At 56.2% G+C, this 13,738-nt stretch overlaps 4 protein-coding genes across 4 annotated transcripts; 2 read left to right on the top strand and 2 right to left on the bottom strand.

Annotated features, from left to right (window-relative positions):
* Positions 1-24: 24 nt before the first annotated feature.
* BO95DRAFT_372522 (DUF4267 domain-containing protein) lies at positions 25-414 on the bottom strand (the record flags this gene model as incomplete). The annotated part of the gene is made up of 1 exon (XM_025583009.1): positions 25-414. One exon carries the CDS (start codon positions 412-414, stop codon positions 25-27), a length of 390 nt encoding a protein of 129 aa, XP_025438242.1.
* Positions 415-1,689: 1,275 nt separating this feature from the next.
* BO95DRAFT_260197 (uncharacterized protein) lies at positions 1,690-2,931 on the top strand. Its single transcript, XM_025581495.1, has one exon. It carries the CDS (start codon positions 1,867-1,869, stop codon positions 2,848-2,850), a length of 984 nt encoding a protein of 327 aa, XP_025438241.1. The 5' UTR covers positions 1,690-1,866; the 3' UTR covers positions 2,851-2,931.
* A 746-nt stretch (positions 2,932-3,677) lies between these two features.
* BO95DRAFT_476385 (NicO-domain-containing protein) lies at positions 3,678-8,711 on the top strand (the record flags this gene model as incomplete). Its single annotated transcript, XM_025589927.1, has 10 exons — positions 3,678-4,207; positions 4,269-4,279; positions 4,344-4,416; positions 4,469-4,554; positions 4,612-4,890; positions 4,950-5,095; positions 5,154-5,502; positions 5,554-5,583; positions 6,292-6,358; positions 6,669-8,711. The coding sequence occupies exons 1-10, from the start codon at positions 3,992-3,994 to the stop codon at positions 8,709-8,711; spliced, it is 3,300 nt and encodes a 1,099-aa protein (XP_025438240.1). The 5' UTR covers positions 3,678-3,991.
* A 192-nt stretch (positions 8,712-8,903) lies between these two features.
* On the bottom strand, positions 8,904-13,664 carry BO95DRAFT_446730 (aminophospholipid-translocating P4-type ATPase DRS2). Its single transcript, XM_025587454.1, has 3 exons — positions 10,331-13,664; positions 9,967-10,270; positions 8,904-9,920 (listed from the first exon to the last, which is right to left on the bottom strand). The coding sequence occupies exons 1-3, from the start codon at positions 13,255-13,257 to the stop codon at positions 9,072-9,074; spliced, it is 4,080 nt and encodes a 1,359-aa protein (XP_025438239.1). The 5' UTR covers positions 13,258-13,664; the 3' UTR covers positions 8,904-9,071.
* Between the last annotated feature and the right edge of the window lie 74 nt (positions 13,665-13,738).

Genomic DNA, 13,738 nt, shown 5'->3' with positions numbered 1-13,738 from the left:
AGGCGACTCCCTTGTCAATTAAACTCAGTCCAAAAGCCCAGCCAGCACAGCGCCGACCGCCGTGATCAACGGAGCATAACCCCAATGGCCCCATTGTCCCTGCCCCCATGTCCAACAGACCGCCCCATCGGCATAGGCCACCGCACTCCCAGCCAGCAACGTCCACCCGAGCGACTTTCGCGTCCCGTAGAAGGAGGCGGCGTAAATGACGAGACCCATGAATATATCGCGGACACCGTAGATGTGGACGAGGCTCTTGACCAATTGTTGCTCGGGGAGTGTGGTGGGAGGTGCCCATTCGAAGAAGGTCAAGGCATGCTCGGGGCGGAGAAGCGCGTTGACCCCGAACCCAATGAAGATGGTGCCGAAGGCGTTGGCGACGTGGGGGAGCGCGGTGTGTTGGGAGAGCGGCATTTTCTGGTAATCAACCGGTGATGAAGCTAGAGAATGTTGGTGATGGACTGAGTGGTGTTGGTTTGACCGTTCTGTGGAATGATGAGTGGTTGGTTGATGGATGCAAGATAAGGATGAAGAGGGACAGTCGATGACGGGGACTGAAAGAAATGACCGGGCGGTGACGGTGACCACCAACTAGTTACGACTACCTGCATTCCCTACTGTGCCAGCCTTGCGGAAGGCCACCACCAAGGAGAGTAAGCAGCCAAAACATGGATGTCAAAAACCTTCACTTGACAGGTCGCAAATATTTTCTATTGACATTCTCCGCCCTCTTCAAGTTTGTATAGATCTCTACATCGTCATCGTCAAGTTGCTCCACCTGACAGAAGTGGGACTACCCGTCCGGTCCAGTTTGTTATCGTCCGATCCACATTCTACGGGTGCCACTGCAGTGACTGCACACATCATCCTGCCATCTCACCAGCGGCAAAGGTCCCGACCGTATGGAAGCCACATTTTCCGACTCTCGCATTCTGATCACATCCGTCGGGTATCCTCTGGTCCATCCAGCCTTGTGACAACACCCGGAACTCTCTATGAGGTCCAGATCCAATCCTATGAGGAAGCATGACAACGCGATCCAATGCCTCGAGCGGGGTAATGTGAACCTTGCCCACGCCATCCCAGAGCCCACCCTCTCAAGGCCTCAAAGATACCGCCGTGCATCTGCAGGAAATCAATAGTTCCTGCAACTTCTTATCAGCTGCTGCGCTAGTTCTCCGAAAGCAATCACAGCGGGGGCGGGCGTGTAACATTGCCGTTGATTGGGTTCCTGGTGACGCGAATGGGGATGCCTTCACGGCTAACTAATCCTCCATCCCAGGACCTGTAGTGGCTGATGGCCCTTTTCGGCGAGCTGCAGATCCAGGACGCCGTCGCTGCTGGCCTCATGTGGATCCCAACACTACATCCAGTGGTGCTGTCCCTGAGCAAGACGTCAGAACCAGATGCCCGGAGGGTCAATTTCCATCTGCCGAATCCACCAATGACCACGGGAACACGGTGTGGAACGTGCATAAGCGGCTGCAGCCATGCTGGAGACGGCACACGACGGGCGCTTAAATGTATTTTTAACCCTCCGCCCATTGGGTTCCGTTTCCTCGGGTCCTCGACTTTTGGGATCTATTGGCTGTGGTCGTAGGGAATTTGCTATCATTAGATTTCCGAAAATAACCCAATTTGGGGGAGATGAAGGGGGGGCCGCGTTGGTCTGCCTCCGTCGCCGGGCTTACCCCTCTTTGAACCCTGACCATCAACACACAGGGTTATATTTCCTGCATTGCCTGCCTCCTCAGGCCGTGATCTTCATGCTCTTTGCCCAACTGTCAGTGTGGCCTGGACTTGAAAGTGGTCCTACCTTACCACACTCAGCTATCTTGATTAAAGTCTCACTCCTTTTTTGTCACCATGGTTGGCGTGCGTCTACCTCGCCCAGCGGGCGTCTATGTGCCAGCCCGAAGTCTCAGTCCTGATATGATCTCGTCCCCTCTTTCCCCAAGTTTCAATTTTGACTCGGAGACCCTCACCCCCTCTATCATCCCGGCTCTCGAGTACATTTCCGCCAAGCTAGAACAGAAGATGATGCACGTTACGCTCCTGGTGGGCCGGGGCAAGCCCTACCCGACCGGCGAGCCCTCCGACCTCATCATCATCCCCATCACCCCGCTCGACGCCATGACCTGGCCGATCGTTTACCGAATGGTGGCCAAAGCAGCCATCAAGTTCTCCCTGGGTCAAAGCTGGATCGATGCGCTGAATCGAAGTCTGTACGAGAGCGCCGCCAATGACTACCTGAAGCAGCAATCCATCATGCAGAACGAGGTGATCTTCAGCCGCGAGGGCCTGACGCTACTCAACGTCGACCGGATCTACACCTTCAAGCGCCGCCTGTGCATCCTCTCCAACCGAGGCGTGGCCCCCGAAGAATCATACATCACGTCCTGCACGCAGCTCTTGCATCGCACTATCCAAGATTTCCACGGTCGCCCGTTCAGCAAGGCCTTCTTCCACCGCGTCTACGAGCAGCTGAACGTGTCGGACGAGCTCCTCACCCACGTGGCCAACGCCTACCAGAAGCAATACAACGAGGACGGCATCATTCTGCCCCCACAGTCCAAGGCCGAGCCTCCGCGGAAGGCCGAGCAGCTTCGCAAGGGTGAGCAGCCGCGCAAGTCGCCGCGCTCGACCCGTGCGATCCGTCGCCAGGGCCCTCCGCCCACCAGATACGTGATCCCCAGCAAGCGCGGGCCCAAGACGCCTTTGTCTGCGTCGGATGTCACCCCTATCACTCAGAATGAGTGGAACATGGTGATCGGGCCGGACTTCCCTCATCACACTAAAGCGACCGTCACCAAATGGACGCCTTCTCCTACGGTTATGGCTGCAGCGTGATGAACATGACTGTCCAAGAATAAACATCATTTCTTTTCGTCTTCAACAGAGTAGAAGTTGAAGTGCACAATCAAAAGCGGAACTGAGCTGCTACACCCAAGCCATACTCCCACCAGGACCAAGGTGAGAATCCTCGAGACGGTGTCTTGAAGACTTTTTATACTAACCATGTCCCGGCAGGATTGGCAGTTGAAACACTCCACTTGCCACGGTCGCATCCAACCAACGAGACCATTGATGCCTTGGTTTGGTGGAGCTACCCGAGTATGTCGGCAAACGGACCAACAGGCCGTAGCTTTGTGGGGTAACTTCCCGCCGGAATCGCAGGTCAGCATCCCGACTCCGAAATGATCGGGTTGATGAGTCGGGTCGATGAAGCATGGATGGGAAGGGGAGGCTACTACGGCTTAGTGCCATTTGGGAAACCCGATAGGTATGGTGGCATAGATGATCGTGCTGCTTGGAGTCAAGAATGAATGACTCCAACCTTAGTCCATGCCAAGGACTGTCTTGTACATTAGAAGCTTGGCGGGGAAGAAAGAAATCGGCGCCCCCCGGCATGGCAATTGCCGTGAAGGCTCCTAGCCACGTTGATTCAATGTATTATAATCTAGAATGAATAAAGCTCAGTGAAGAACCAAAAGAGCGTCAACCAGACTTTTTCCCGCGAAAATCATACTCCAAAAACAACGATATCGGCCAAGCAAAACCCATCCCGGCCAACAGCGGGCACCTCCGAAACATTCCGCTCCGACACTGCGGAGAAAATATTCCCAAGCTCCACTGCACCGAACCTCCAGTAGCTATCGAAGTATGTACTCACCAACTAACCAGTCACCATGAAGCCGATTCCTCGCAGGTGATCCACTACGTTGTCACTGGTTGTTGGGATTGATAATTCCCCCATCTAAAAATTCTTATCGCAGCCTTATCAAAACCAGTTTTCCTGCATACTGCCCCTCCTCTCGAACATTCAAATCCTGCCGTATGTCCTCCTCCCCCGCACGTTGACCACGGACTACCACCGATTTCATCAGCACGCCGTCCCCAATTCTTATAAACAGCAACAACTACAGCAACAACAACAACAACAATCAAGCTTCAATAGCTGACCGAGTCCCCGTGGCTGCTCCCTCCAACCATGCGGGACCCTTCCCCGGACCCCGTGGATAGCACGGTCAATGACAACGACACGCCCGGGCGCAGCAGATGGACCGCCAAGGCCCTCGTCCGGCAGGCCGAGAAATCCCACCGCCGACTGCCAGGCATCCGCAAGATCCCCCTGCCAGCAATCGGGATTATCCTGTTCATTGCGTTCCTGAATGTGGTCGTGTGGATTGCCGCGGCGATTGTGCTGGTACGTGCCCCCACTTATCTATGCTGTGTCTAGGTTGTTTGGATGCTAATGAACGCGACAGCGATACCATCCGTAAGCCCTACTTGCACGCCAATGGTACTATAGCAGAGAGGCTGACCTTAGGCTCGGGGAATAGATCCCTAGTCTCCAACGCCGTGCTTTCCTACACCCTCGGCCTGAGACACGCCTTTGATGCGGATCATATCTCGGTACGCTCCCCTCCTCTCTTCTTCATGTAAAATATGACTAAAACAAATAAAGGCCATCGACCTAATGACCCGGCGCTTACTGGCGACCGGCCAGAAACCCGTGACCGTGGGGACGTTCTTCTCGCTGGGTCATTCCACGTACTTCTCCTGTTCCTGTCCCCATCCCCTATTGATAATGATACTAATCCCCCGCAGAATCGTAATCATAACCTCCATCGTCGTAGCCGCCACCGCGGCAGCGATCTCCTCGCGCTTCGACAGCTTCAGCACCATCGGCGGCATCATCGGCACGTCCGTCAGCGCCGCCTTTTTAATTCTGCTGGGGCTAATGAACGCCTACATCCTGTACAAGCTGTACCGGCAGATGCAGAAGGTGCTGAATCTGCCGGAAGACCGGGAGGACGAGATCTGGAAGATCGAGGGGGGCGGGATGTTGTTCAATGTGCTGAAGCGGATGTTCAAGTTGATTGATCGGTACTGCCCTCCCACCACCATTCTCATTCTGCAGATCAAACATACTGATGACGATGCAGACCCTGGAAAATGTACCCCCTGGGCGTCCTGTTCGGGCTAGGATTCGACACCTCCTCCGAGATCGCCCTGCTGGGGATCTCGTCCGTCGAGGCGGCGAAGGGGACGAACTTCTGGGTGATTCTGATTTTCCCGGCGCTGTTTACCGGTACCGTCCCTTCCATCACCCTCCTCATAGACATGGTAAAGCTAACGCAGAGAACCAGCGGGGATGTGCCTCCTCGACACGACGGACGGCGCGCTGATGCTCTCGCTGTACGTGCAGCCGTCGGCCAACTTCCTGCCGCCGAAGAGCGATGCCGCGTCGGACGCGCCCCTCATTTCCGGGCCGGAGGAGCATGACGCCGAGCAGCAGCAGAAGAACCACCGCGACCCCGTCGCGTTCCTGTACTACTCGATCGTGCTGACCTGCCTCACGGTGGTCGTGGCCATTGTCATCGGCGTCATCCAGGTGCTGACCCTTGTGCTGAACGTGGCGAACCCCACCGGCCGGTTCTGGGACGGCGTGCAGGTGGCGGGGGATTATTATGATGCCATTGGCGGGGGGATCTGTGGGTGCTTTTTGGTGATTGGGGGGCTGAGTGTTGTTGTTTATGGGCCGTGGAGGCGGTGGGTGGCTCGGCGGAAGGGACGGGGGTTTGGGGTGGATGTTGAGGGTTCTGAGGCTGGGTATCGGGATGAGGTTGCGGATGGGGAGGGCATGGTTGGTGAGGAAAGGGAAGAGGTGGGGAAGGGGGTATCTGGGTCTGGGGGGAAGGGGGCTACGGCTTCGGTTGCGCCTGTTGGGGGGCCTTCGGGGTGATTTACTGCAATAGGGTACTGGAGGTTGGAAGAAAGGAGGGTCTGGGGGTTCTCCCCCAGATGCTTATATTATTACTTGGCTTTGGATTGGATTCACTGGGAAGCTGAAAGAAAGGGGGGTCCGGGGGTTCTCCCCCGGAACGCTTCACAGCCAGCCTTTGAATGAAGATGGAGGATGTTTATGATAGAGGAAAAGTTTTGATTGTTATTGGATATATTGACACCTGAGGCATTTATGGACTTGATATTCGAGTGGGGAGGAGGTTACACACTATTTCTGGAGAGTTATGGAGAGGTTTATCGGGTCCTGGGAAGCTGAAGAGAAGGGGGGTCTGGGGATTCTCCCCCAGATAGTTATATTATAGGATATATATTGAGTTTGCTGGGAAGCTGAAAGGAAGGGGGGTCCGGGGGTTCTCCCCCGGAACGCTTTACAGCCAGCCTCTATAGATTGAGGGTGATCATAATAGAGGAACAGTGGGGAATATTATTGGATAGATCGACACCTCAGGCATTATTGAACTTGCCGGTATCGGCTGTCAGCCTGTTAGGTGAAATGCCGGATCCACTGAGGCATAAGTTGATGCCTGAGGCAGAAGACTTGACTGACGTCAGTCATCACAACTGAAGCGCCAATTTTTGACACTACTCAAGCACATCCTAACTGAACATGCAGTAACGCAGTATATTCGCACTATTCCTTAGATACGTCTCTTATGTACATTCTGTCTATATCCACCATGTGGGATATAACAATGTGGGATATACTCGGAGCGATATAACCTACACTATATAAGACCATGACATAACCCCCGCTGTACATATCAAGCATGTCCGAGACAGACTCTCCTTCAGGAAACGACGACCCAGACCCATCGACCCCCGACTTCTCGGCCTGTCCGCCAATCTTCGTCCTGCAGACGCACCTCACCATCGAGTCCCTCCACGACATCGAAGAGGAGCTCGTTCGCCGCAACGCACGGCTGACCTACGACATCGACGAGGCCGCTCTCATCCTCGGCAAGCTCAGCCAGCCCAAACGCGCAGCACTGGAACTGCGCACGCTGGGCGTGTGGACTGAGCCAGCCCAAGGGTCTTCAAAGCCCCCGCCGGCCAAACGCCGCCGAGGCAATGCCTATGCGTCCGCCCCGGGGGAAGCGGAGGTTATCGACCTCAGCACGGAGACAGAGGACGAGGAAGACGGGATGAGCAGCCATGCCTCCTCTACGCATCTCCACGCACCTGCCAAACCAACCCCAGACACCTCCACCCTGACAGTCGTCAAGCTGGAGTGGCTCCACGCCTGCCTGCGCACAAACACCATCCTCCCAACCGAGGAGTACACAGTCTACCACGCGCGACGCATCGAGCGTCCAGCCCACCGCAGCCCACCCCCAACGAAGCAAACGCAAACATCAATCCTCGCCCGCGCCAAAGCAGACGCCTCCATGCAGCCCCCAGCACCCCAACGAACCCGCCCCTACCAACCCCGCCACCACCAGCAACAACATCACCCCCGAACCCAGCCCCCTGCCACCTCCCACCCCCCGAAATTGCACCGCACCACCACCTCCGAAGCCGAAGACCTAGGCAATCTCCCACCTCCCCCATCCTGGATAACCGCGCCCCACAACACCTACGCCTGCCTCCGCTCCACCCCGCTCCACCCACCCAACGAAGCCTTCATCAACGAACTCCTCACCATCCGCCACATCCGCGAGCTCACCCTGGACGAAATCGGCGTCCGCGCCTACAGCACCGCCATCGCCAGCCTCGCCGCATACCCTTACCCGCTCCGCCGACCCGCCGAAGTAGCAGCATTACCAGGGTGCGATGCCAAGATCGCGAACCTATTCTACGAGTTCCAGCAGCTGAGCCCGAGCTCCAACTCCAGCGGGGAGAATACACCGCGTCCACCGGATCCATCTCCCGCCAATCTCGGGCAAGACACACCGGGTGCACCCCAGCCCCAAGGAGGGCGACTAACCGCAACGCACCCGCTAACGCACGACCCCACCCTCGCCACCCTGCACACCTTCTACAACATCTGGGGCGTGGGGGCCAAAACCGCGCGGGAGTTCTACTTCCAGCGGGGGTGGCGGTCTTTGGATGATATCATCGAGTACGGGTGGGACAGTCTGAGCCGGGTGCAGCAGATCGGGGTGAAGTTCTACGATGAATTCCAGGAGGGGATTCCGCGGGAGGAGGTGGAGGGCATTGCGGCCGTGGTGCGGCGGCATGCTAACGCCGTCATCGATCTTCGGAAACAACAGCAACGCAGCCACCGCCACCCAACCACTATCACCACACACTCTGACAATAAAGATGAAGGGGGAGGAGGGGTCGAGTGCATCATCACGGGCTCGCACCGCCGCGGCAAGCCGTTCTCGGGCGACGTGGACCTGATCCTCACGCACCGCGACGAGGACGCCACCAAGAACCTGATCGGGGCGGTGCTGCGCAGTCTGGAGGCGGAGGGCTGGATCACGCATACGCTGGCGCTGCACCAGGGGCACTCTGCGCGCGAGCAGGCGACGATCCCCTACCGTGCGGATAATGCGGTCGGCCGCAAGATGTTTGATAGTCTGGACAAGGGGTTGGTTGTTTGGCAGCATCCTGATCCACGCCCGGAGGGTGGGGATGCGCATTCCACCGGGTATACTCTGGAGAATGGAAAGGGGAATCCCCACCGCCGCGTGGACATCATCATCTCGCCGTGGCGGACGGTGGGGTGCGCGGTGCTGGGGTGGTCCGGGGATAAGACGTTCGAGCGGGACTTGCGGCGGTTCGTGAAGAAGGAGCGCGGGTGGAAGTTTGATTCGAGCGGGGTGCGCGAGCGGGGGGGCGGGGGGTTGGTGGTGGATTTGGAGGGGGCGGGAGAGACGTGGGAGGAGAGGGAACGGTTGGTTATGGAGGGGTTGGGCATTGGATTCCGAGGGCCGGGGGAGAGGTGTACTCGGTGATTTTATTATCACTTCGTAATTTTGTAAACTGGGGAGTTGAAGGGAAGCCCTAAGGGTCTTGGTCTTGAGTTTACTGGGAAGCTGAAAAGAAGGGGGGTCTGGGGGTTCTCCCCCAGATAGTTATATTGTTGGTCTTAGGGTCGGGTTACTGTGAGGCTAAAAGCAAAGGGGAGGGGGAGGGGGAGGGGAGAGTCAAACCATACCATATTTCACATTGTCTCATAGAGCCGTCTCCGAGTAAATACACGCAACAAAACACAAACAGCCACATCAGGCTTCATCGTCACCCCCCAAAAGAGACAAAAGTTAGACATACAAAGAAGGAAAATCAAAAGGCCACAAAAGCAAAACAGACAATCGTTACACTAGAGCTCGCGAGCTGGTCATTTCTCCGTAGCGTCCTCTTCCTCTCGTGGTATCGTAAGCATTTACAACTCTCATCTGGCCGCCCTCGTCCGCCTGGCTGAACGCGTACCCGCGCTGCTTGCGCATGCGCTGCACCTGCCGCACCTTGCGGATCGCCTTCTGGAACTGTTCCATCCGCGGCCGGTAGTCCTGCACGTTGTACTTCTGGATCTCCTGCACGTGGTGGTAGTGCTGCGGGAAGTACATGCGCTTGGCGTACTTCCACGCGTAGTCGCGGAGCAGGCAGATGCAGGGCAGGATCACCACCAGCAGGTAGAAGGTCGGCGACTTGAACACCACCGGGATCGTGCCGTAGTACTCGGTCGAGAAGCCGATCGCCGGGGCCGCGTAGCCGTAGGCCGGCAGGAAGATCAGCCAGATGATCATCGAGCCGGGGATCGCGATGAAGGTGTATTTTGTCCAGATGTTCGTGATCAGGGCCGCCTTGCCCAGCACCGTCGCCAGCGCAGCCGTGTACAGAGCTTCGGCCCAAACCCAGTGACCGGCGGTTTTGCCGTCGGCCTGGGCACCGTCCCAGATGAAGAAGAGTTGTCCGACGATGTACAGGAGCAACGAATGGTAGAACCCGTTGGCAATCCAGGACCAGAAGCTGTGTCGGCGGAAGAAGAGACTCTTCTGACCCATCTGGTACAGCTGCGGATAGCGATCCAGCAACCGCGCAGAGATGAACTGATCACAAATGCCCATGGCGAAAGGGGGAAGCACGGTGAAGAAGACGTTGTAGTACGACAGTGTCCACGACTCGTAGATAACCTCGCCAGAGAAAGCGTTTTGGAAAGAATACTATGCATCGTCAGTAAAGGCCGACTCACTAGCAAGAATGACTTACCCAGAACTGCGTCATACAGAGAGCGATATTCTTGTAAAACGAGTACAAGATCACTCGACTGATACGGTGGTAATTCCAGGCCCCGTGGACCAGAAGGAGCTTTCGCAGATAGCGGAACTGGGCAATCGACACGTCTGCAGACCGTGCGGCCTGCAAACCCTCGACACCACTGATACCAACACCGACATGGGCGGCCTGAATCATAGACACGTCGTTGGCGCCGTCACCGATCGCCAGAAGCAAGGATTTGAGGTGGCGTTTGACCAGCTTGACCACAAGGGCCTTCTGCAGGGGGGACACACGACTTCTTGAATTAGTACAAACTCAAGAGAAAAGTGAGAGCAAAAGATAATGGCAAACCTACCAGCAGACAACCGCCTTGCACAACACCGCCAAGTCCAAGAACAACTTCTCCATGTCCTTCTCGAGAGCGAAGGTCAACGACCGGCCATCAATAATCAATGCCATCGCTTCAGTCTCGCCTGAAGGACCCTGGCTCTGAACAGCTTGAAGCTTTTTCATCAAATTATCTTTGGTAGCCTGGGCGCTTTCCTCGTTGACAATGAGCAGGGTCATATCCTCCGAAATCAGCTTGCACGACATTCCGATGTTGATAGCCGTTTCCTGTCTGTCGCCAGTCAAGACCCAGATCTTGATGCCTGCCGTCTGGAGGGTGTGGATAGTATCCGGGACTCCATCCTGCAGGCGATCCTCAATGGCCGTGGCTCCGAGAAGGTAAAAGTCCTTCTCAATGAGTTCAGCTGCCTTGTCCAATTCATCCGCGCGGTTTCCGCTGACCGTAGTTGCGGCCTTGTCATAGATCTGATACCACTGCTGGAACTCCGCTTCAGGAATCTCACGCATCGCCAAACAAAGCGTACGTAGACCCTCCGACGCATATTCCTCCAGGTGTTGCAGCGTCGCCTCAACGGTCGGGTTATCAGGGTGCAGCCGCTCGAGAATGACAGTATCCGCACCCTTGGTATAAATACGGACCTTGCCGTCTGGGCAGCGGAAAATAGTCGACATACGCTTTCTCGTAGAGTTGAACTCGCAGACGGCCAGCAACTCATACTCGTAGTCCTGACCCTCCACCGTGAAAATCACGGATCTGGGCTTGCGGTTGGAAAATCGATAGCCAAGCATTGCAGCACCCTCGACCAGCGCACCTTCATCCGGAGACGCCGCCTGATACTTGATCTTGCCCGGCTCCTTCTCAGATCTTTCCGGAATGACGGTATGACAAGTCGCAAGCAGAGTGAGGAAGTGGTGAATCACATCTGACGAAGGGTGGGAGCGGAGATTCTCCCTGAGCTTCTTGAAGTCGTGAACGCCCACTTCGACACCGTCTTCAACAGTAGCGCGGCGGTCCTCTGGAACATCCTCTCCGTATTGGACACCGGCAATAGTGCATTGCTTGAACTCCATCATGTTACACGTCAGGGTTCCTGTCTTGTCGGAAAAGATATACTCGATCTGTCCCAACTCTTCGACCAACGATGACGTCCGGCAGGTTGCAGGAGTATCAGTCTTGTCGTAGTAAATGTCGAGATCCGCGTTGATCAAGAAAGCCTGTGCATACTTGATAATCTCAATGGTGACGAAAAGGGAGATCGGAACCAAGTTCGAGTACAAGACCCAGTAGGTGAAAATGTCCAAAACAAACTGCTTGACAGCATGGGTACTGCCGTAGTCGAGGTATGTGAGTTGGCTGCCCTCTGTTTGCCGAATGACCAGATCACCAACGGAACTGATCACACTCAGCGCCACGAGGATGCCAACCAGCATGAGAATCTGGACGTTAACCATACGCTCGACAGCCGTTCGCTTGATCGGGGTTGCCGTCGCGTTTCGCATCAACTTCGTTTCGTGGCCGGTAAAAACGACGATGCCATGCACCCAGGGGGTGTTGCGCAGGGTCGCACCTCGCAGGAGCAGTTGATCCGGGGCCAGTGGCAGTTCCTTCTCACCACCTCCCGCGTGCATAGTCAATGTGGCCTCGTACGTGTAAAGACTGCTGTTTGGCTGTTCCGATCGGACGCGCCCGGTCAACCGACTGAGATCCGCGGGACTAACCAAATGCGCCGTCTCCGGAATAGCTTGCTTGATCTTGAGGTTGGTTTCGCCGTCCAGATTCGCCGTCTCGATATAGCATAGACCCTCAGGCTCCGACGACGCAAGCAAGACCATATCGGCGGGAAATGGCTGCTCAGACTCCACGCGAACAATATCACCGACAGCGACATCAATCCACTTGGTCTCGTGGAAGCTCGAGCCTTTCAGTACCTGTGTCTTGGAAAAGTTCAACCCTTTATCGGACAGTCTCCGCTTGTAATCCTCCACAAGTTCTTTGATGGCTGACACCAACAACACAATCAACAGCGGACCGATGGTGGTATACCGATTCGTGGGAGTGACATTCGGGATCTGTTGAAGAACGGCGGTGAACAGGAAGAACAGGTTGGCGTACTTCGAGAATTGCTCGAACAGGAACTTCGGGATGAAGGTGAAAATGTTGTATTTGGCCGTCGAGACATGGTTGTCCACGAATTTGTGCACGGCGTTCGCGGGCGGATTGTTCAAAACGATCATTCGAGGTCCCAGAGTCGACGGGTCGACCTTCCTGCGACCGAACCCAAATTTGAAGTCCGACTTCTTCGACTTCTTTCGAGCCCCGGTCGCAGCCGCCTCATCCGGATCTGCACTGTCCAACCGAGCCGCACGACCGCCCGACTCAGTCAAGGGGAGATCCATTTCCGAGTACTCGGGCCCCATGCCCAGCATGTGCTTCGCTCGGCCCATCAGGCCACCCCCCAGACCCAGGATGCTGTTCCGCTCCTTCGCCTGACGAACCCGGCTGTCGGGCTGCGAGTGGTGTATGTCGTCATCATCCAGATCGTAGTATCCGTGCAGCGACCGGTCGTCGTCGTATTCATCGAGGGAGTAGCGGTTGTAGTTGCTCAGGCCGGAGGTATGGGAATAGGTACGAGACACATCGGCTCCGGTGTAAGGATCAGTGAGGTAGCCCCCGGTTTGCGCCGGAGGGTGCGCAGAGGAAGTCGCATGGGCGCCTGAATGCGGCGGAGCCTGTCCGCCGACGAAGCTATCGTAGGAAACGGAGGGACGGGGTTGGGGTTGGTCGGAGTCGTCGATATCGTACTGTCGCAACAGGTTGTCATCGTTCACAGGCGGACGTTGACCCGTGTTGTACATGGGAGTGGACTCATCCAGCAGCAGTTCCTCGTTGTGGCCAGCGGCTGGATGAGGTCCGGGAGGCCTACCGCTGGCCATGACGCTGAGGGCGGGCAGACACCGTTACTGCGAGGTGGTGCCCCAAGAGCATTGATTGACGGGGGAGGGAAGGGGTGAAAGTCGCGCGCTGGGAGTAGTGGAGGATGGCGGAGACACGTAGAAATAGGGAGGAGGTGGTCGGAATTGAGTCCGGGTGACAGTAAGCGGCGGGGAGGGAGAGAAGTAACGCAGATGGGGAGAAATTCTGACTGCCTGGCGGTTTAGCTCAGATGCCGCGCAATTAGCGTTGGATCACCGCCCGTGGCTGGGGCCGGGAGATGGGGCGGGGCTCTCCGGGTCGAGACGGTGAGTAAATTAAATTGTTGACTGGGAGACGTGCTAATTATAAGCCATGAGGGGGGGGGGAGGATAAGTTATGGTGTTTCAGAGTAGGAAGACGATTTGGCAGAGTCAATTCATTTCCACTAACTACCGCGTGGTTGAAAGTGGATGATGGATTGGAGAAAGGGAGGGATGAACA

The sequence above is a fragment of the Aspergillus brunneoviolaceus genome (assembly GCF_003184695.1).
Source record: "Aspergillus brunneoviolaceus CBS 621.78 unplaced genomic scaffold BO95scaffold_75, whole genome shotgun sequence".
Lineage (NCBI taxonomy): Eukaryota > Fungi > Ascomycota > Eurotiomycetes > Eurotiales > Aspergillaceae > Aspergillus > Aspergillus brunneoviolaceus.
The sequence above is the reverse complement of the archived record's forward strand: the minus strand, read 5'-3'. Positions and strand labels throughout refer to the sequence as shown.